Source organism: Pongo abelii, chromosome 2, assembly GCF_028885655.2.
Source record: "Pongo abelii isolate AG06213 chromosome 2, NHGRI_mPonAbe1-v2.0_pri, whole genome shotgun sequence".
NCBI classification, from domain to species: Eukaryota; Metazoa; Chordata; class Mammalia; order Primates; family Hominidae; genus Pongo; species Pongo abelii.
In genome coordinates this window covers 131,094,318-131,116,446 of record NC_085928.1, presented here as the reverse complement: position 1 = coordinate 131,116,446, position 22,129 = coordinate 131,094,318, and the positions used below count along the sequence as shown (strand labels likewise).

The following is a 22,129-nucleotide window of genomic DNA, read 5'->3' as shown; positions in this document are numbered from 1 at the left end:
GCAACGGAACAAAGCTGGACGGAGAATGACTTTGACGAGCTGAGAGAAGAAGGCTTCAGACGATCAAATTACTCCGAGCTACGGGAGGATATTCAAACCAAAGGCAAAGAAGTTGAAAACTTTGAAAAAAATTTAGAAGAATGTATAACTAGAATAACCAATACAGAGAAGTGCTTAAAGGAGCTGATGGAGCTGAAAACCAAGGCTCGAGAACTACGTGAAGAATGCAGAAGCCTCAGGAGCCAATGCGATCAAATGGAAGAAAGGGTATCAGCCCTGGAAGATGAAATGAATGAAATGAAGCGAGAAGGGAAGTTTAGAGAAAAAAGAATAAAAAGAAACGAGCAAAGCCTCCAAGAAATGTGGGACTATGTGAAAAGACCAAATCTACGTCTGATTGGGGTACCTGAAAGTGACGGGGAGAATGGAAACAAGTTGGAAAACACTCTGCAGGATATTATCCAGGAGAACTTCCCCAATCTAGCAAGGCAGGCCAACATTCAGATTCAGGAAATACAGAGAACGCCACAAAGATACTCCTCGAGAAGAGCAACTCCAAGACACATAATTGTCAGATTCACCAAAGTTGAAATGAAGGAAAAAATGTTAAGGGCAGCCAGAGAGAAAGGTCGGGTTACCATCAAAGGGAAGCCCATCAGACTAACAGCGGATCTCTCGGCAGAAACCCTACAAGCCAGAAGAGAGTGGGGGCCAATATTCAACATTCTTAAAGAAAAGAATTTTCAACCCAGAATTTCATATCCTGCCAAACTAAGCTTCATAAATGAAGGAGAAATAAAATACTTTACAGACAAGCAAATGCTGAGAGATTTTGTCACCACCAGGCCTGCCCTAAAAGAGCTCCTGAAGGAAGCGCTAAACATGGAAAGGCACAACCGGTACCAGCCACTGCAAAATCATACCGAAATGTAAAGAACATCGAGACTAGGAAGAGACTGCATCAACTAACGAGCAAAATATCCAGCTAACATCATAATGACAGGATCAAATTCACACATAACAATATTAACTTTAAATGTAAATGGACTAAATGCTCCAATTAAAAGACACAGACTGGCAAACTGGATAAAGACTCAAGACCCATCAGTGTGCTGTATTCAGGAAACCCATCTCACATGCAGAGACACACATAGGCTCAAAAGAAAAGGATGGAGGAAGATCTACCAAGCAAATGGAAAACAAAAAAAGGCAGGGGTTGCAATCCTAGTCTCTGATAAAACAGACTTTAAACCAACAAAGATCAAAAGAGACAAAGAAGGCCATTACATAATGGTAAAGGGATTAATTCAACAAGAAGAGCTAACTATCCTAAATATATATGCACCCAATACAGGAGCACCCAGATTCATAAAGCAAGTCCTGAGTGACCTACAAAGAGACTTAGACTCCCACACATTAATAATGGGAGACTTTAACACCCCACTATCAACATTAGACAGATCAACGAGACAGAAAGTCAACAAGGATACCCAGGAATTGAACTCAGCTCTGCACCAAGCGGACCTAATAGACATCTACAGAACTCTCCACCCCAAATCAACAGAATATACATTTTTTTCAGCACCACACCACACCTATTCCAAAATTGACCATATACTTGGAAGTAAAGCTCTCCTCAATAAATGTAAAAGAACAGAAATTGTAACAAACTGTCTCTCAGATCACAGTGCAATCAAGCTAGAACTCAGGATTAAGAATCTCACTCAAAACCGCTCAACTACGTGGAAACTGAACAACCTGCTCCTAAATGACTACTGGGTACATAACGAAATGAAGGCAGAAATAAAGATGTTCTTTGAAACCAACGAGAACCAAGACACAACATACCAGAATCTCTGGGATGCATTCAAAGCAGTGTGTAGAGGGAAATTTATAGCACTAAATGCCCACAAGAGAAAGCAGGAAAGATCCAAAATTGACACCCTAACATCACAATTAAAAGAACTAGAAAAGCAAGAGCAAACACATTCAAAAGCTAGCAGAAGGTAAGAAATAACTAAAATCAGAGCAGAACTGAAGGAAATAGAGACACAAAAAACCCTTCAAAAAATAAATGAATCCAGGAGCTGGTTTTTTGAAAGGATCAACAAAATTGATAGACCGCTAGCAAGATTAATAAAGAAAAAAAGAGAGAAGAATCAAATAGATGCAATAAAAAATGATAAAGGGGATATCACCACCGATCCCACAGAAATACAAAGTACCATCAGAGAATATTACAAACACCTCTATGCAAATAAACTAGAAAATCTAGAAGAAATGGATAAATTCCTCAACACATACACCCTCCCAAGACTAAACCAGGAAGAAGTTGAATCTCTGAATAGACCAATAACAGGAGCTGAAATTGTGGCAATAATCAATAGCTTACCAACCAAAAAAAGTCCAGGTCCAGATGGATTCACAGCCGAATTCTACCAGAGGTACAAGGAGGAGCTGGTACCATTCCTTCTGAAACTATTCCGATCAATAGAAAAGGAGGGAATCCTCCCTAACTCATTTTATGAGGCCAGCATCATCCTGATACCAAAGCCTGGCAGAGACACAACAAAAAAAGAATTTTAGACCAATATCCTTGATGAACATTGATGCAAAAATCCTCAATAAAATACTGGCAAACAGAATCCAGCAGCACATCAAAAAGCTTATCCACCATGATCAAGTGGGCTTCATCCCTGGGATGCAAGGCTGGTTCAATATACGCAAATCAATAAATGTAATCCAGCATATAAACAGAACGAAAGACAAAAACCACATGATTATCTCAATAGATGCAGAAAAGGCCTTTGACAAAATTCAACAACCCTTCATGCTAAAAACTCTCAATAAATTAGGAATTGATGGGACGTATCTCAAAATAATAAGAGCTATTTATGACAAACCCACAGCCAATATCATACTGAATGGGCAAAAACTGGAAGCATTCCCTTTGAAAACTGGCACAAGACAGGGATGCCCTCTCTCACCACTTCTATTCAACATAGTGTTGGAAGTTCTGGCCAGGGCAATTAGGCAGGAGAAGGAAATCAAGGGTATTCAATTAGGAAAAGAGGAAGTCAAATTGTCCCTGTTTGCAGATGACATGATAGTATATCTAGAAAACCCCATTGTCTCAGCCCAAAATCTCCTTAAGCTGATAAGCAACTTCAGCAAAGTCTCAGGATACAAAATCAATGTGCAAAAATCACAAGCATTCTTATACATCAATAACAGACAAACAGAGAGCCAAATCATGAGTGAACTCCCATTCACAATTGCTTCAAAGAGAATAAAATACCTAGGAATCCAACTTACAAGGGATGTGAAAGACCTCTTCAAGGAGAACTACAAACCACTGCTCAAGGAAATAAAAGAGGATACAAACAAATGGAAGAACATTCCATGCTCATGGGTAGGAAGAATCAATATCATGAAAATGGCCATCCTTCCCAAGGTAATTTACAGATTCAATGCCATCCCCATCAAGCTACCAATGACTTTCTTCACACAATTGGAAAAAACTACTTTAAAGTTCATATGGAACCAAAAAAGAGCCCGCATCGCCAAGTCAATCCTAAGCCAAAAGAACAAAGCTGGAGGCATCACACTACCTGACTTCAAACTATACTACAAGGCTACAGTAACCAAAACAGCATGGTACTGGTACCAAAACAGAGATATAGATCAATGGAACAGAACAGAGCCGTCAGAAATAATGCCACATATCTACAAGTATCTGGTCTTTGACAAACCTGACAAAAACAAGAAATGGGGAAAGGATTCCCTATTTAATAAATGGTGCTGGGAAAACTGGCTAGCCATATGTAGAAAGCTGAAACTGGATCCCTTCCTTACACCTTATACAAAAATCAATTCAAGATGGATTAAAGACTTAAATGTTAGACCTAAAACCATAAAAACCCTAGAAGAAAACCTAGGTATTACCATTCAGGACATAGGCATGGGCAAGGACTTCATGTCTAAAACACCAAAAGCAATGGCAACAAAAGCCAAAATTGACAAATGGGATCTAATTAAACTCAAGAGCTTCTGCACAGCAAAAGAAACTACCATCAGAGTAAACAGGCAGCCTACAAAATGGGAGAAAATTTTCGCAACCTACTCGTCTGACAAAGGGCTAATATCCAGAATCTACAATGAACTCCAACAAATTTACAAGAAAAAAACAAACAACCCCATCAAAAAGTGGGCGAAGGACATGAACAGACACTTCTCAAAAGAAGACATTTATGCAGCCAAAAAACACATGAAAAAATGCTCACCATCACTGGCCATCAGAGAAATGCAAATCAAAACCACAATGAGATACCATCTCACACCAGTTAGAATGGCAATCATTAAAAAGTCAGGAAACAACAGGTGCTGGAGAGGATGTGGAGAAATAGGAACACTTTTACACTGTTGGTGGGACTGTAAACTAGTTCAACCCTTGTGGAAGTCAGTGTGGCCATTCCTCAGGGATCTAGAACTAGAAATTCCATTCGACCCAGCCATCCCATTACTGGGTATATACCCAAAGGACTATAAATCATGCTGCTATAAAGACACATGCACACGTATGTTTATTGCGGCATTATTCACAATAGCAAAGACTTGGAACCAACCCAAATGTCCAACAATGATAGACTGGATTAAGAAAATGTGGCACATATACACCATGGAATACTATGCAGCCATAAAAAATGATGAGTTCACGTCCTTTGTAGGGACATGGATGAAATTGGAAATCATCATTCTCAGTAAACTATCGCAAGAACAAAAAACCAAACACCGCATATTCTCACTCATAGGTGGGAATTGAACAATGAGAACACATGGACACAGGAAGGGGAACATCACACTCTGGGGACTGTTGTGGGGTGGGGGGAGGGGGGAGGGATAGCATTGGGAGATATACCTAATGCTAGATGACGAGTTGGTGGGTGCAGCGCACCAGCATGGCACATGTATACATATGTAACTTACCTGCACATTGCGCACATGTACCATAAAACCTAAAGTATAATAATAATAATAATAATAATAATAATAAAAGAAAAAGAAAAAAAAAAAAAAAGCATGGATTTTGTGGGCAATGTACGCCAATATGGGTTACTGTTCATGGAGATTGTGCTATTAGGTCAATAAGCTCTCCTTTTTCTTGAATAGTAACAAAAAGGTAAAGTCTTCTCTCGTCAACTCCTAGGCTTAAAAACTTAGCTGATGATGACACACTGTCATTGAAACAATTTCACAAACTAAAGCTGTGTGCAATGCTTAAACAAAACACTTTGACTGAATAAAAAAAAATGTGGTACATATATGCAATGGAGTACTATTCAACAGTAGAAAAGAATGGGATCCTATGATTTGCAACAACATGGATGGAGCTGGAGGTCATTATGTTAAATGAAATAAGCCAGGCACAGAACGGCAAGCTTCACATGTTCTCACTTATTTGTGAGCGCTAAAAATTAAAACCATTGAACTCATGAAGATAGAGAGTAGAAGAATGGTTACCAGAGGCTGGAAAGGATAGTTGGTGTCAGAGGGAGGGAAGTGAGCACAGCTAATGGGTACAAACAGTTAGAAAGAATGAAAAAGACCTAGTGTTTGCTAGCACAACAGGGTGACTATAATCAAAAATAATTTAATTGTACATTTTAAAATAACTAAAAGAGTATAACTGGATTGTCCGTAACACAAAGGATACATGCTTGAGGGGATGAATACTCCATTTGCCATGATGTGATTGTTATACATTGCATTCCCATGCCTGTATCAGAGTATCTCATGTACCCCATCAATATATACACCTACTGTGTACCCACAAACATTAAAAATTATAAATTTTTATAAAGAAAGCACTTTGCAAGCTGATCTCAGTGGCACACACCTGTAGCCCCAACTACTTAGAAGCCTGAAGCAAAGAAGTATTGCTTGAGCCCAGGAGTTTGAGGCTATAGTGCACTATAATCATGCCTGTGAATAGGCACTGCACTCCATCCTGGACAACATGATGAGACCTTGTCCCTAAGAAAGAAAACACTTTCTCAATGTTTAAGAAGCAGCCATAAGACTTCTGCCATTACATTTTTATTTCTAATACTTTTGCATTCACTTGCTGCTTCACACAATCACCAGATGGACTACACTTTATGCCAGCAGCTGTTGCTTGTTACCAAGTCATTTTCTTTTGGTACAGGCTGAGTGTCCCTAATCTGGAAATTGAAAATGCTCCAAAATCTGAAACTTTTTGAGCACCTACGTGACTCTCAATTGAAGGAAATGCGCATTGGAGCATTTCAGAATTTGGATCTTCAGATTAGGGCTACTCAGCCTGTGTTAGCACCTGCAGTGGATAACATTAAAACCATGTTTGTTCCAGCAGCCTTTTAACATGTGGTAGCTGCTCTTCTCTCTCATTTTGAACATTTGTGTGAATACATGTGTAGACAATGCCAAATCTTTCATTCATATATTATGTAGTTTGTCTTTGGCTAAAAGAGATTTTTAGTCCCAAGTTACATTCAGAATGCTTACCAATATTTAAAAATCAGTACTCAGATACTAACAGTAAGTCCAAGTGATGATATTATGCTTACTATATGTGATAATAACCTATACGATCTTTGGTCTCTACAAGTTCAGTAAACCTGGAAATGACATTGAATGAGGCATTTGGCTATTCAGTCTTCCAAAGGCTAAAGCAAATTTTGACCAAGTACTGAGGCCAAAGCTTAGTTATAGTGTGTTTTCAGTATTTATAGTGTATAAAGTGTCCCTTCATATTAGAAAAAATGGACTAAGGACATGAACAAAATACTCACAGAAGAAATACAAATGGTGAACAAACATGAAAAAATGTTAAACTTCAGTAGGCATCAAGTTAAATACAGGTACAATGACAGATTATTTTTCTGTTAGTTTGGAAAAAAAACGAAAAAGCTGATAATGAGTTGGTGAGAATGCCCAGAAAGGGAGTAAATTGTACATACTTTTATTGAAGGGCAGTTTGGCAGCATTTACCAAACATTTAAAATGTATAGAGTGATCCAGGAATCTGCCCTCCAGAAGTACTCAAATATGTCCTCAAAGATTTATACAAGACTGTAATATAGTTCTAACAGCAAAAAATCAAAATCTAAATGATCATAAGGGGAATGGAAAAATGAATGCTGACTCACTATGCAAAGGAATGCCTTATAATTACTAAAACTAATGCGCTAAGTCAATATGTACTGTCTCAGAAACACAGCTACGGTATTATTATTACAGAAGAAAATGCGAGTTGCAGAATGTCTGTGCGATTTCTATTTAAATAAATAAAATATGGAAGGATGAGGGTCAAACCATTAACTGTAGTTGCCTCAAGGTGAAAGGGGGTATTGAGTTGAAGGGAAGGTAGTATTTTTTTACTGCATACATACTTCTTTATTATTTGAATTTATTATAATGCACATCTGTTATGTTTTAATTTTATAAAAGATTTAAATAAAACTAGGCTAGACCAAACCGTGGAATAAAAGTATTATGAAAGAAACAAAAATTAATTATTTCTCTCATTTTAAGACAACCCACAGATAGCCTCCAGTGACTTGGGGAGCGAAAAGAATAACATTAATCAAAGATACAATGGAACTGCCGGAGGACAGTGGATCATAGCCTTGAAGAATCCAAGAAATGGCAAAGTGCAGGCCGCAAATTCCAATAATAATTATGTTTAAAAAAACATAATTTAATAATTATGTTTAAAAAAACATAATTTTTTAATTATGTTTACATAATTAAAGGAGGAAAGTGAAAGAATGCTGTCAAAATCACCACCATGTCTCTATCTCTGACTTCCTAGTAATCCTTAAGTAGAGACAGGACAAACATCTATGATGCAGTCTATTTATAATGCTAGTGCTGCAAAGGAACACCTGTCTTTTGGAGTGACTGTGCTATATATGGCTGTTAGTGTGTGTATACCTTATTTACTTATATTCTTCTAATCATCCATCCATCCATCCATGCAGTAAACATATAGGGTAAGAGGGATACAGAGATGACAGACAGTCTTGTGAGGGGAGAAACTTGTTTCGTACTGGTTCTCCAGTACCTGGAACAGAGTAGGGGCTCAATAAATATTTGTTGAATGAATCCATGGGCTCCCATCCAGTGAGAAAACAGAAAAGTAAACAGACAGCTAAAAGGCAGTACTGGCACACCTCGTTTGACAGTGCTTTTGTGTTCCACATATACTGTTGTTGTTGTTGTTGTTTTTAACAAATTGAAGGTTAGTAGCAAGCCCGTGTCTGTCAGCCCCATTTTTCCAACAGCATGTGCTCTTTCATGTCTCTGTGTCACATTTTGGTAATTCTCACAATATTTCAAACTTTATTATTATATCCTTCATGGTGGTCTGTGATCAGTGATCTTTGATGCTACAATTGTAATTGATTTGTAATGGCCTATAAGTGTTCAAGTGAAAGGAAGAGTCAAATGTTTCTCACTTTAAATTGAAAGATGGAGATAATTAAGCTTATTGAGGAAAGCATGTCAAAAGCCAAAACAGGCCAAAAGTTAGGCCTCTTCTGTCAAGCATTAGCCAGTTGTGAATGCAAAGGAAAAGTTCTTGAAGAAAATACAAAGTGCTACTTTGATGAACACAGGAATGATTTAAAAAAAAAAAAAGCAACACACCCTTATTGCTGATAGGGATTTAGTGGTCTGGATAGACAGTGAGACCAGCTACAACACTCCCTTAAGCCAAAGCATAATCCAGCATAAGGCCCTAACTCTCTGCAATCCTGTGAAGGCTGAGAGGTGAGGAAGCTGCAGAAAAAAAGTTGGAAGCTAGCAGAGGTAGGCTCATAAGGTTTTAAAAAAGAAGCCATCTTCCTAACATAAAATTGCAAGGTTGAGGGTGACCAAGGAACAAGGCGGGTGCAAGATGTAGAAGCAATTGCTGATATAGAAGCTACAGCAAGTTGTCCAGAAGATCTAGCTAAGATAATTGATGAATGTGGCTACACTAAACAGATTTTCATTGTAGATGAAACAGCCTTCTATTGAAAGATACCAATCTAGGACTTTCATAGCTGGAGAGAAATCAATGCCTGGCTTCACAGCTTTAAAGGACAGGCTGAGTGTCTTAGTAGGGGTCAATTGTAGCTGGTGACTTCAAGTTGAAGCCAATGCTCATTTACCATTTCAAAAATCCTAGGACCCTTAAAAACTTGTCTGTGCCTACTCTGCCTGTGCTCTATGAGTGGAAGAACAAAGCCTGGATGACAGCACATCTTTTTTAGTATGATGTGCTGAATATTTTAAGCCCACGGTTGAGACCTACCTCTCAGAAAAAAAAAAAAAAAAGATTCTTTTCAAAATACTAGTACTCAAAGATCTAATATCCAGAGTCTACAAGGAACTTAAACAAATTTACAAGAAAAAAAAATTAAAAAGTGGGCACAGGACATGAACAGACACTTCTCAAAAGAAGACATACGTGTTGCCAATAAAAATATGAAAAAAAGCTCAACATCACTCATTAGAGAAATGCAAATTAAAACCACAATGAGATATCATCTCATGCCAGTCAGAATGTCTATTATTAACAAGTCAAAAAACAACAAATGCTGTCAACATTGCAGAGAAAAAGGAATGCATTTACACGACTGATGGGAGTATAAATTAGTTCAACCATTGTGGAAGACAGTGTGATATTTCAGTGACCTAGAGGCAGAAATACCATTTGACCTGCCAATCCCATTACTGGGTGTATACCCAAAGGAAAATAAATTATTTTGTTATTAAGATATGTGCACACACATGCTCATTGCAGCACTACTCACAATAGCAAAGACATGGAATCAACCCAAATGCTCATCAATTATAGACTGGATAAAGAAAATGTGATACATATACACCATAGAATACTGTGCAGCCATAAAAAGGAGCAAGATAATGTCCTTTGCATGGACGTGGATGGAGTTGGAAGCCATTATCCTCAGCAAACTAGCACAGAAACAAAAAACCAAACACCGCATGTTCTCACTTACAAGTGGGAGCTGAATGATGAGAATACATGGAAACATGGTGAGGAACAGCACACACTGGGGCCTGTCAGAGGGGGCAGGGAGGGAGAGCATCAGGAAGAATAACTAATGGATGCTGGGATTAATACCTAGGTGATGGGATGATCTGTGCAGCAAACCACCATGGCACATGTTTACCTGTGTAACAAACATGCACATCCTGCACATGTACCCCTGAACTTAAAAGTTAAAAAAACAATTTTAAATACTGCTACTGGTTAATAATACACCTGGTCATCCAAGAGCTCTGATAGAGATGTATAAAGAGTTGAATGTTGTTTTCATGCCTGCTAACACAGCATCCATTCTGAAGCCCATGTATCAAGGATTAATTTATTTCAGCTTTCAAGTCTTATTATTTAAGAAAACTAGGCAGGGCGCGGTGGCTCATGCCTATAATCCCAGCACTTTGGGAGGCCAAGGTGGGTGGATCATGAGGTCAGGAGATCAAGACCTTCCTGGCTAACATGGTGAAACCCTGTAAAAATACAAAAAATTAGCCGGGCATGGTGGCGGGTGCCTGTAGTCCCAGCTGCTCAGGAGGCTGAGGCAGGAGAATGGCGTGAACCCAGGAGGTGGAGCTTGTGGTGAGCCAAGATCGCACCACTGCACTCCAGCCTGGGCAACAGAGCAAGACTCCATCTCAAAAAAAAAAAAAAAAAACCTAAAAGCCTGAGTGTGGTGACTCATACCTGTAATCTGAGTGCTTTGGGAGGCTAGGTGGGAGGATCACTTGAGGCCAGGAGTTTGAGACCAGCCTGGGCAACATAGCAAGACCCTATCTCAACAACAACAAAAATAAAAATTAAAAAGTTAGCCAGGCATGACGGTTCGTGTCTGTAGTCCTAACTACTTGGGAGACTGATACAGGAGGATCACTTGAGCCCAGGATCGCGAAGTTACAGTGAACTATGATCATACCACTGCACTCCAGCCTGGGCAACAGAGCAAGACCTTGTCTCTTAAAAAAGAAAAAAAGAAAAAAGAATACTATTTCATAAGGCTATAGTTTCCATAGATGGTGATTCTCCGATGGATCTGACCAAGGTAAATTGAAAACCTTGTGTAAAGGATTCACCATTCTGTATGCCATTAAGAACATTTGTGATTCATGGGAGGAGGTCAAAATATCCACATTAACCAGAGTTTTGAACAAGTTGATTCCAACTCTCACGGATGATTTGAGGGTTTCACAACTTTTATTGGAGGAAATAACTGCAGATGTAATGGAAATAGCAAGAGAACTAGAATTAGAGTAGTACCTGTAAATGTGACTGAACTGCTATAATCTCATGAACAAACTTGAGCAGATGAAGAGTTGCTTATTATGAATGAGCAAAGAAAGTGGTTTCTTAAGATGAAATCTACTGGTGAAGATTGTTTGAACACTGAAATGACAACAAAGTTTTTAGAATATTACATATAAACCTGGCTGATAAGGCAGTGGCAGGATTTAAGAGGATTGATTCCGATTTTGAAAGAAGTTCTGTAAGTGAAATACTATCAAACAGCAACATCACACGCACAGAGAAATCTTTCCTGAAAGGGAGAGTCGATCGACACGGCAAAGTCTATTGTTGTCTTATTGTAAGAAATTGCCATAGCCACCCCAGCCTTCAGTAACCTGATCAGTCAGCAGCCATCCACACTGAGGCAAGACCCTCCATCAGTAAAAAGATTACGACTTACTGAAGGCTCAGATGATTGTTAGCATTTTTTAGCAATATTTTTAAGGTATGTACTTTTTTAAGGCATAATGCTATTGCACACGTAATAGACTACAGTATAAACACGCACTGGGAAACCAAAAAATATGTGTGACTCACTTTATTGTGACATTCACTTTATTGCGGCAGTGTGTAACCAGACCTGTAATATTTCCAAGGTATGCCTGTATTTGCAGTACAATGATAGAGATATGAACAGACAAATCAGAGATGGGACACCTAAGACTGCTAGGAAGCCCCTGGAAGACATCCTCAAGGAGGCTATGCTTGAACTAAATGTTGAGAAATGAGTAGAAGCCTGCCAGGTAAAAAAGTAGAAAAGGTTATCCCAGGCAGAGGAACCAACGTAAGCAAACAAACATAGTCATAAAAGAGCAGGGCTTATTTTTTTATTGCATATTTTAATAACTTGATTCAGGTAATCAGATGTCCCAGAAAATACCCCAAATTTTAAAAAATATCTTAAGTTTTAAAAATCCTTATGGTAATGTCACGTAACTTCCTGTCTAACGTCAGATCTGATCATATTAAACACGTTTTGCATATGGCAAAGGGCTTTTATTATTCAGGTAAATGGTGAAATTGTTGGTCCTTTTATTTTTTTTAATTTTTATTTATTTATTTTTGAGGTGGGGTCTCACTCTGACACCCAGGCTGGAGTGCAGTGGCACAACCATAGCTCCCCACAATCTTGAACTCCTGGACTCAAGGGATCCTCTATAGTAGCTGGGACTATAGGCATGCACCACCACACCCAGCTAATTTTAAAAAATTTATGTAGAGGCGGGGTCTCACTATATTGATCAGGTTCATCTTAAACTCCTGGCATCCTCGAGCAGGGCTTATTTAAAAAGCTGAAAGTCATTTATTATGGTTAAAGCATGAGGGGAGGAGGCTAGAAAGATAAAGTCTGGATCACGGAAGACCTTGGGAGCCATGCTGAGTTTGGATTTTATCTGAAGATAATGTCTTCAAGAAGACACTCAGATTTATATTCTTAAAAGATGCACACAAACACATATTTGTCTTCAATTTGTATATGCTTTACAAGGATTAATTCACTTAATTCTCATAACAAACTATGAAGTAGGTACCATTATTCTCCCCATTTTGCAGTTGAGGAAACTGAGGCACAGTAATTTCCCAAGGTGACCTGACTCCGTGGTAGAACTGAGTTAAAAACCCAGACATTCTGGATCCAATGCCCATGCCCTTTTCCACTATGCTATGCTATCTTTGTGTTTCTTCAAGATGTGTATGTTTTCTTATGAAAGGGGAATAAAAAAATTTTTCGTGTAATTTCTTCCATACCACCTACCAACCAAGATAAAATGTTCTTTGGTCTTGCAAATAGAGTCATTCAGCAGTTCAGCAGTCTGCCTGTCTTTTCTCCATTTCCTCAGAATTGACTTTCCTCTTACCACTTAGCTGCTTCTTATCCCTTTTAGTCTGGATTTTTTGTTTTAGTTTCAGGGGTACATGTGCAGATTTATTATATAGGTCAATTGCATGTCACAGGGGTTTGATGTACAGTTTGTTTTGTCACCCAGGTAATAAGCATAGGTAGTTTTTCTATCCTCACCCTTCTCCCACCCTCCACCCTCCACCCTCAAGTAGGCCATGGTATCTGTTGTTTGCTTCTTTGTGTCCATAGGTACTGAATGTTTAGCTCCCACTTATAAGTGAGAACATGCGGTATTTTGTTTTCTGTTCCTGTGTTTAAGATGATGGCCGCCAGCTCTATCCATGTTGCTGCAAAGTACTTGATCTCATTCTTTTTTATGGCTGCATAGCATTCTATTGTGTATATATACCATGGTTTTTTTCTTTATCTAGATAGTCTACCATTGATGGGCATTTAGGTTGATTCCATGTTTTTGCTGATGTGAATAGGGCCATGATGAACATACACATACATGTTTCTTTATGATAGAAATATTCCTTTGGATATACCCAGTAATGGGATTGCTGGGTCAAATGGTAATTCTGCTTTGAGTTATTGGAGAAATCACCACACTGCTTTCCACAGTGGTTTGTGGAAACACGTTACACTCCCACCAGCAGTGTATAAGCGTTCGCCTTTCTTCATAACCTTTCCAGCATCTGTTATTTTTTGACGTTTTAATAATGGTCATTCTGACTGGTATGTGATGATATCTCATTTTGGTTTTGATTTGCATTTCTTTAATGATCAGTGATCATTTTTTCATATGCTTGTTGGCCACATGTATGTCTTCTTTTGAGAAATGTCTGTTCATGTCCTTTGCCCACCTTTTAATGGGGTTCGTTTTTTGCTTATAAATTTAAGTTCCATGTAAACTCTGGATATTAGACCTTTGTCAGATGCATAGTTTGCAGATATTTTCTCCCATGCTGTACAGTGTCTGTTTATTCTGTTGATAGTTTGTGTGTGTGTGTGTGCTTTGTTTGTGTGTTTGTTTGTTTGTTTGTGTGCAGACTGTCTTTCATTTAATTAGACCCCATTTGTCAATTTTTGTTTTTGTCATAGTTGCTTTTGCAGTCTTCATTATGGAATTTTTGCCAGGGCCTGTGTCCAGAATGGTATTTCCTAAGTTGTCTTCCAGGGTTTTCATAGTTTAAGGTTTTACATTTAAGTCTTTAATCCATCTTGAGTTGATTTTTGTATGTGGTGTAAGGAAGGGGTCCAATTTCAATCTTCTGCATATGGCTAACCAGTTAGCCCAGCACCATTTATTGCGTAGGGAATCCTTTCCCCATTGCTTATTTTTGTCAGCTTTGTCAAAGATCAGATGGTCGTAAATATGTGGCATTATTTCTGGGCTCTTTATTTTGTTCCACTAGTCTATGTGTCGGTTTTTGTACCAGTATCATGCTGTTTTGGTTACTATAGCCTTGTAGTATGCTTTGAAGTCAGGTCATGTGATGCTTCTACCTTTGTTCTTTTTGCTTAGCATTGCTTTGGCTATTCAGGCTCCGTTTTGGTTCCATATGAATTTTAAAATAGTTTTTTCTAGTTCTGTGAAGAATGTCATTGGTAGTTTGATAGAAATAGCATTGAATCTGTAAATTGCTGTGGGCAATATGACCATTTTAACAATCTTCTTCCTATCCATAAGCTTGGAATGTTTTTCCGTTTGTTTGTGTCACCTCTGATTTCTTTGAGCAATGATTTGTAATTCTCATTGTAAAGATCTTTCACCTCCCTGGTTAGCTGTATTTTATTCTCTTTGCGGCTATTGTGAATGGGATTGTGTTCTTGTTTTGGCTCTCAGCCTATATGGTGTTGGTGCATAGAAATGCTACTGATTTTTGTGCATTGATTTTGTATTCTGAGACTTTGCTGAAGTTGTTTATCAGATCAGGGAGCTTTGGGGCAGAGACAGTGGGGTTTTCTAGGTATAGAATCATATCGTCTACAAACAGGGATAGTTTGACTTCCTCTCTTCCTATTCGAATGCATTTTATTTCTTTCTCTTGCCTGATTGCCCTGGCTAAGAATTCCAGTGTAATATTGACTAGGAGTAGTGAGAGAGGGCATCCTTGTTTTGTTCTGGATTTCAAAGGGTTATGCTTCTAACGTTTGCTCATTTAGTATGATGTCGGCTGTGGGTTTTTCATAGAGGGCTCTTATTATTTTGAAGTATGTTCCTTCAGTGCCTAGTTTGTTGAGGGTTTTTAACACAATGATATGTTGAATTTTAAAAGCCTTTTCTGCATCTGTTGAGATGATCATGTGGTTTTTTGTTTGCGTTGTTTATGTGATGAATCACATTTGTTGATTTGCATATGTTGAACCAACCTTGCATCCCAAGGTTAAAGTCTACTTGATCATGGTGGATTTGCTTTTTTGTATGCTGCTGGATTTGGTTTGCTAGTATTTTGTTGAGGATTTTTGCATCTACATTCATCAATCCCTTTTAGTCTTGTTCCCTGTCTCTGTCCTCCCTTTTCTAGGTGGGACTATAAACCCTTTGGCTTCCAAGGTACCCAGTGTAGCTCCAGCCATTAAAGAGGCAAGGTGGGAGTTGTCTGAGCCTTTTTCTTCTAGAATCAAAGGTGCACATACCACAAATCTCAAAAAATGCGAAGAGGTAGATTATGCAACATGACAATCTTTTTTTTTTTTTTTTTTGGAAAGATGGTCTCACTCTGTCGCCCAGCTGGAGTGCAGTGGCGCAATCATGGCTTACTGTAATCACGACCCCCTGGGCTCCAGTGAACCTCCTACCTCAGCCTCCCAAGAAGCTGGGACCACAGGTACATGCCACCACACCCAGCTATTTTTTGTTTTTTTTTATTTTTTTTTGTAGAGATGGGTTCTCACTGTGTTGCCCAGGCTGGATGTCAAACTCCTCGGCTCAGGCCATCCTCCTGCCTCAACCTCCCAAAGTGCTGAGATTACAGGCATGAGCCACTGTGCCCAGTCGGTATGACAATCTTTCACTCACTTGCAAATAATGGTGATTGTTAGCTCACAGGTATGTACTCTTTGCTTCTAAATTGTGTAGGGAGACAGAGGTGAGATGGAGGAAGTAGAGGTGAGTAAGAAGAAGGCATGTTCCCCTTCATCAGTGATCTTGCAGTCTTACGCTTTCATTCAGGTTATTATTTTATGACTGGTATTTTGTCAACAAAAATGCCATGATGCTGGCTTGGAGCAGTGGCTCATCCTGTAATCGCACCACTTTTGGAGGCCAAGGTGGGAGGACACTTGAAGCCAAGAATTTAAGACCAGCCTGGGCAACATCTGCCATCTCTACCAAAAAAAATAAGTAAATAAACTGGACATGCTACTGTGTGCCTGTAGTCCCAGCTACTCAAGAAGTTGAGGCAGGACGATTGCTTTAGCCCAGGGGTCAAGGCTGCAGTGAGCTATGATCCCACCACTGCATTCCAGCCAGGGCAACAGAGTGAGACCCTGTCTCAAAAAAAAAAAAAAAAAAAAAAGACATGATTTTTATTAAACAGATGAGGAAATGTGATTTAGAGGAAAGCTTTGTATACCTACCTTCCATCTCTATGATATTCTGTTAACCACACTGTAGATCCTATACTTTTGCCTCAGGAAACCTCTAATACATGCCATACTGGTGTTTGGGAGAATTAAGTACTTAAAGCCATCTAACTCTGTTCTGCGTAAGTCTGAACATGCTCCTCTTTTCAAAAGTGTAAATAATTATTGAACAAAAACAGAAAATGTGGGAGGCTTTGATTTCAATTTACTTATCTACTGATAAATTTTGTGGCTTTTCTTTAGTAAAGATGAGGAAAACTGACAGATGATAATCTCAAATATTAATAAAGATTTGGGAAAATAGTAACAATCTAGAAACCCAAAATGATGGAAAATATTTTCTTCTTGTTACAGAAATAGGGTACAGTAATTTATGTTTGGAACCTGGCTTGGACGGCAGAGTGAAACCCTGTCTCAAAAAAAAAAAAAAATCATTTGGTTGATAACATGGTTTTTTTTTTATTACCTTTTAGTGTTGCTAGATTCGTTACTTCTATTTACCATTTATTAAGTTTAACATTCTGCTAAGAAACAGTATTTTCAGACTTTCACATTGAAAAGTCCTCCCTTAATTAAGCATATACCATTTACCATTTTCAGCAGAGATCCATTTTCACAACTAGCTCTTCAGGATTATTCCACTGAGCTGAATCTTTATGTGCAGCATATGAAAAAGTAGTTTGTAGCCTTTTTCTCCTTTCATGAAATATTAGCTTAAACATCAGCACTACTACTGGGGGTAATATTCAGAAAATCATAGAGATGTAAATTGATATGAGAAGATAGTTACTATGTTGAATAGAACTTTAAATGAACATCAAATACTAATTGTTAGTGGTCTTTTTCATTTTTTTAGAAACAGAGTCTTGCTCTGTCACCCAGGCTGGAGTGTGGTGGCATGATCACAGCTCACTGCAGTCTTAAACTTCTGGGATCAAGCGATCCTCCCACCTCAGCTTCTCGAGTAGGCTGGACTACAGGGGCACACCACCACACCTGGCTAATTTTTGTGTTTTTTTTGTGGAGATGGGGGTCTCACTGTGTTGCCCAGGCTGGTCTTGAACTCCTGGCCTCAAGCTGTCCTCCACCCTCAGACTGCCAAAGTGCTGGGATTACAGACGTGAGCCATCACACCCAGCCAGTAACATGATTTTTTTAATTCCTTCATTGCGTATTTTTACTTTATCCCTTCATTTTATACTTTAAACAAATTTAAGATTTGTATAACTTCCAAAGATGCATGCATGGTAATGGTCCTCACATTGTTGTTTTTAAAACAAAAGTTGGAGAGTACCCAAACATCTAAAAACAGGAAATTGGTTCTTAATTCAGGTATTAGAAATGATGAAGTAGATCTACAATTATGTATGTAAAAAGTTATTTACCATATCGGTATAAAAATCATAGTTATTTTTTAAAAGATTACAAAAGCAGACTATAAATTAATCCCTTTTTTTTTTACATCATATGTTTAGAAGTGTAGGAAGAAAACATACCACGATGTTAACAGTAGTTTTCTTTGCGTGGATTTATACATGAGATGGTCTTTACTTTCAACTTTCTGTCTTGCATATTGTCTGAGGTGGTTTTCTAAATTATTATTAATTACTGTTTTATGGTTAGTGTGTATAATTTTACAGGTGGGAAAAAAATTTTTTAATCAAATTTGAAAATGTAAAAGAACCTTGAAAGCAATTAAATGTTAAGCATGCAAAAAAAAGTTTGCACAAAGCACGCTAATTGTTACCAGCACTCTAACTTGTTTTTCATTGTTTCTCCTTGTGCCTGTACTGAAATACTGTTAACAGTTGATATGACACATGTTCCCACCCCACAGCTTCTTGTTCCCTTTATTCTTCATTTGTTTCCCTCCACCCCCTTTGAGCTGAAGTGGCAGACCTGTCTTATTCCCAGTGTGTACAGTCTGGATGTGGGTACGATTTGAGGTGGAACATATAAGTCAGTGTCGTTCTTCTGACATTGAGCCTTACCTTGATCAGTAAGTTAGAATGGATCTTCAGTGTGTTTCACTAATATAAGTTCTGTTTAATTAAACACCTATCTTGAGTGATACAGACTTAAGCTATTAAGGATGCCCACGTTTCACCCTACTCTTTGCATTCTAGAATGCCAGGAATCAGAACAAGATTACTTTTTTCGAAGGTAGAGAAATGTGACTCAGATTTCACTTTGGCCCCTAATACTCTAATGTCATTACTTAAGCTCAAGTGAAAGGCTACATTTTTTAAAAAGTATCCTGGCCAATTGCCAGATATTTTGTGTCTGTATTTGGTATTGCTGGTTTAAATCTTGTTGAATCTTGACTGGACTGGTTGAAATGGTAGAGTTTTCATTTCAACATCTGAGAAAATGAAGAAGAATCACAAAGAGTAGGCAGAGAGGCAAACGTTTTGAACAAACCCACATACTAAGTAGTCTACTAATTGTGATATAAGTGAATGTAGGAAACTGGCTTCTCCCTGGAATAATTATTACAAGATTTACACAATTCCAGGAAAACTTAAGCAAGGCTTGTTGAGCAGGCTTTCAAAGGCTTTGTTATCATCAGCTTCAGCAGATAGGTTAAAAAGTGGTGTTTCTATTATACCTTCCATATTGAGAACGTATGACCATGAGTGCCTTACAAGGTTAGTCTCAGGATATTCCCAAGTTGCCAGTGGTGTTGGGCCACAGACATAGTTCCATATTCTCTGCTATTTTTTTCCTACTAAACATTAGCTTTTGATGATTTTTCTCATTTTCCCTATTGGTTCCTCCTTACCTGACTGCTCTAATATACCCAAATTCCCAATACCAAAAATAGGGGAAATATAAATCGGGGAAAGAGTGAAATTAGAGAATTGGAGGGAAAAGAGTAAAATCTGGGATCTTTAGGAACCTAAGTTACTTTTTTTTTAGTTGCTTTGATTTTTTTTTTTTTTTTGTCTTTTTTTTAAAGAGGGTCTCACTCTGTCACCCAGGCTGGTATGTGGTGGCACGATCATAGCTCACTACAGGCTCAGACTCCTGGACTCAAGCGATCCTGCTGCCTCAGCCTCTTAAAGTGCTGGTATTACAAGCATGAGCCACTGTGCCCCAATTTTTTTAATTAAACGTTGACCCAATCAGTATTCTGGATAGAGAGCTATCTCCCAGCACCCTGTAGTTAAGAGGCTGAACTCTGGCTCCAAGCCCTCCTCCACCCCTTTCTCCACGTAGGGCAAGAGACTCAGCCTCCTTATGCTCCAATTTCCTCCTGTGTCAGCTCCTTAAAAATCCATGTCATTAACATATTAGAGTTTTAGGACAGGGTAAGTCATGGTGAGTGTTAGCTATTATTAACATCTATTAGTATTTTTGTAATAATAAGCTATGTAGGTTGGATGTTACCAAATTTTGAGGAAGAAGGGGACCATCTCTCCCCTCTTTTGACTGTGTCCAGCTCAGACTCTGACGTCTCCTCAGATAAGGTAATCTGGCAGGAGAATGCCACCTGCCTGTGGTGCTAGCCTAGGGTAAGGAGTTGTCCAGACCGCCAGACTTCTTCCCAAGAGAGCTCATCAAGAGCCCAGGAGTCCCCTGCCCACAGCCCACCTGCATTTTTCTGTGTGAAATATCTACATGAAGACAGGCAGCTCACACCTGTAATCCCAGCACTTTGGGAGGCTGAGGCAGGAGGATAACTTGAGCCCAGGAGTTTGAGACTAGCCTGGACAACATAGTGAGACCCCCAAAATTACAAAAAAAATTTGAAAATTAGCCAGGCATTGTTGCACACACCTGTGGTCCCAGCTACTCAGGAGGCTGAGGCAGGAGGAGGATTGCTTGATCCCAGGAGGTCAAGGCTACAGTGAGCTGTGATCATGCCACTGCACTCTAGCCTGGGTGACAGAGCAACACCCTGTCTCAAAAGAAAAAAAAACCAATACAAGGGAAGCAAGGTGAGAAGTATGTGGTGGGTACAGGGAAAGAGAATAAGACTTGTCAAAAAATACGACAAGAGCTATCGGTAAAATACAGATAGGTGACTCTTGGGGCAGCTGGTGTGAAATGTAGTCTGTCAGCAGCAGGTGACTGGCTCAGCCGCAGCAATGGTGGTCCAGGTTAGAACAACAGCGTCTCATCTCCTACCCTCCCACTCCTTGCCAGCTTTCTGAACACTCCTTCCCCCACGGTGCTGGTATTTACTGACTCCCAACTCTGCTTTCCTTGCAGCTGACCCTCTGGTGGGCAGCATCGCCACACAGTACATGACCAACAGAGCAGAGCACGACCGGATGGCCAGACAGTGGACCAAGCGGTACGCCACATAGGGGCCTGCTGCCTGCCGCCCCGTGGGACCTGTGCAAGCACATTCACCAAGTGCATCGGTAGCCCTGCCCACCCCCCAGACCTCGGTTCTTATTTTCCTATTTTTATTACATTTGGAACCATTTTGTGATGGTATGTTGTCCATCTTCCCATCCCAGTTCTTCCTGCCCCCTTCCTCTCTCCCACGCTCTCTTTTTTCTCTCATTTTATTCCCTTGTTGATTTCTGTTAACTTGAAAGATTTGGGATTTTTTCCCACCTCATCATAGATGGGAACTTTTGTTTTCAGTGCAAACAATGTTGAGCTGTAATAGTAAGAGCTTTCTTACAAAGCTTTGTATTACTGTGTGGTTTTGTTTTTTTTGGTTGTTGTTTATTTGATTTTGATTTTTTTTTCTTTTATGTGATCTTTGGGAAAACATTCAGAATTATATCTCGTTTCTACTTAAATGTAGTGCTTAGGGTTAATTTTTTGTACTGAAGTCTTTATTGGTGGGTGCATGCTACTGGGAACAAGTTTTTGTACAAAAGCTTCAATCAGAATCACTGTGCATTACTGAGACTCTGTTTATCACTAGCCTTCTGTCCCTCACGCAGAAGACTGTTGGATTGAACAAAATAATATGTATTTTGATTTACTTAAAGTGCTTGTAAATTTCTTAGGGACCTGCCACTTTTGACTGTGGATCAGTTGATGTACACTTGTATTATTAAAGCACTCAATAAATCACTGTGGCTGATAAATGCACTTCTGGTAACCCGACATTTGCTTTGTGTCCTGGTGACCGCTGTAGCCCTATGTGCAGTGAGGCTTGTCTAATTCAATTACAGGTTCAAGTGTATTTTTCATCTCAAACCTCTAATATGTCTTTGGAGTTGAGTTGCTTAGCATGTGGAATTTCTCCAGCTGTCAGTAGCCTGATGATTTTATGGTTGTTATAGTAAATTGCTATCATTTTACATATTGACTGGGCATTCTTTCTGTTACAACCTTCTTTATCAACAATTAAAATA

General features: G+C 38.9%; 1 protein-coding gene across 2 annotated transcripts in view; it reads left to right on the top strand.

Moving 5' to 3' along the window:
* Window positions 1–21,863, top strand: part of UBE2E2 (ubiquitin conjugating enzyme E2 E2) — a 389,997-nt gene extending 368,134 nt beyond the window's left edge. For both annotated transcript variants that reach the window (XM_002814006.5, XM_054552511.2), the window contains exon 6: window positions 21,021–21,863. In XM_002814006.5, the coding sequence (XP_002814052.1) occupies window positions 21,021–21,118 (98 nt within the window). In that variant the 3' untranslated portion in view covers window positions 21,119–21,863. The remainder of the gene's footprint in view (window positions 1–21,020) is intronic.
* The last annotated feature ends 266 nt before the right edge of the window (window positions 21,864–22,129 follow it).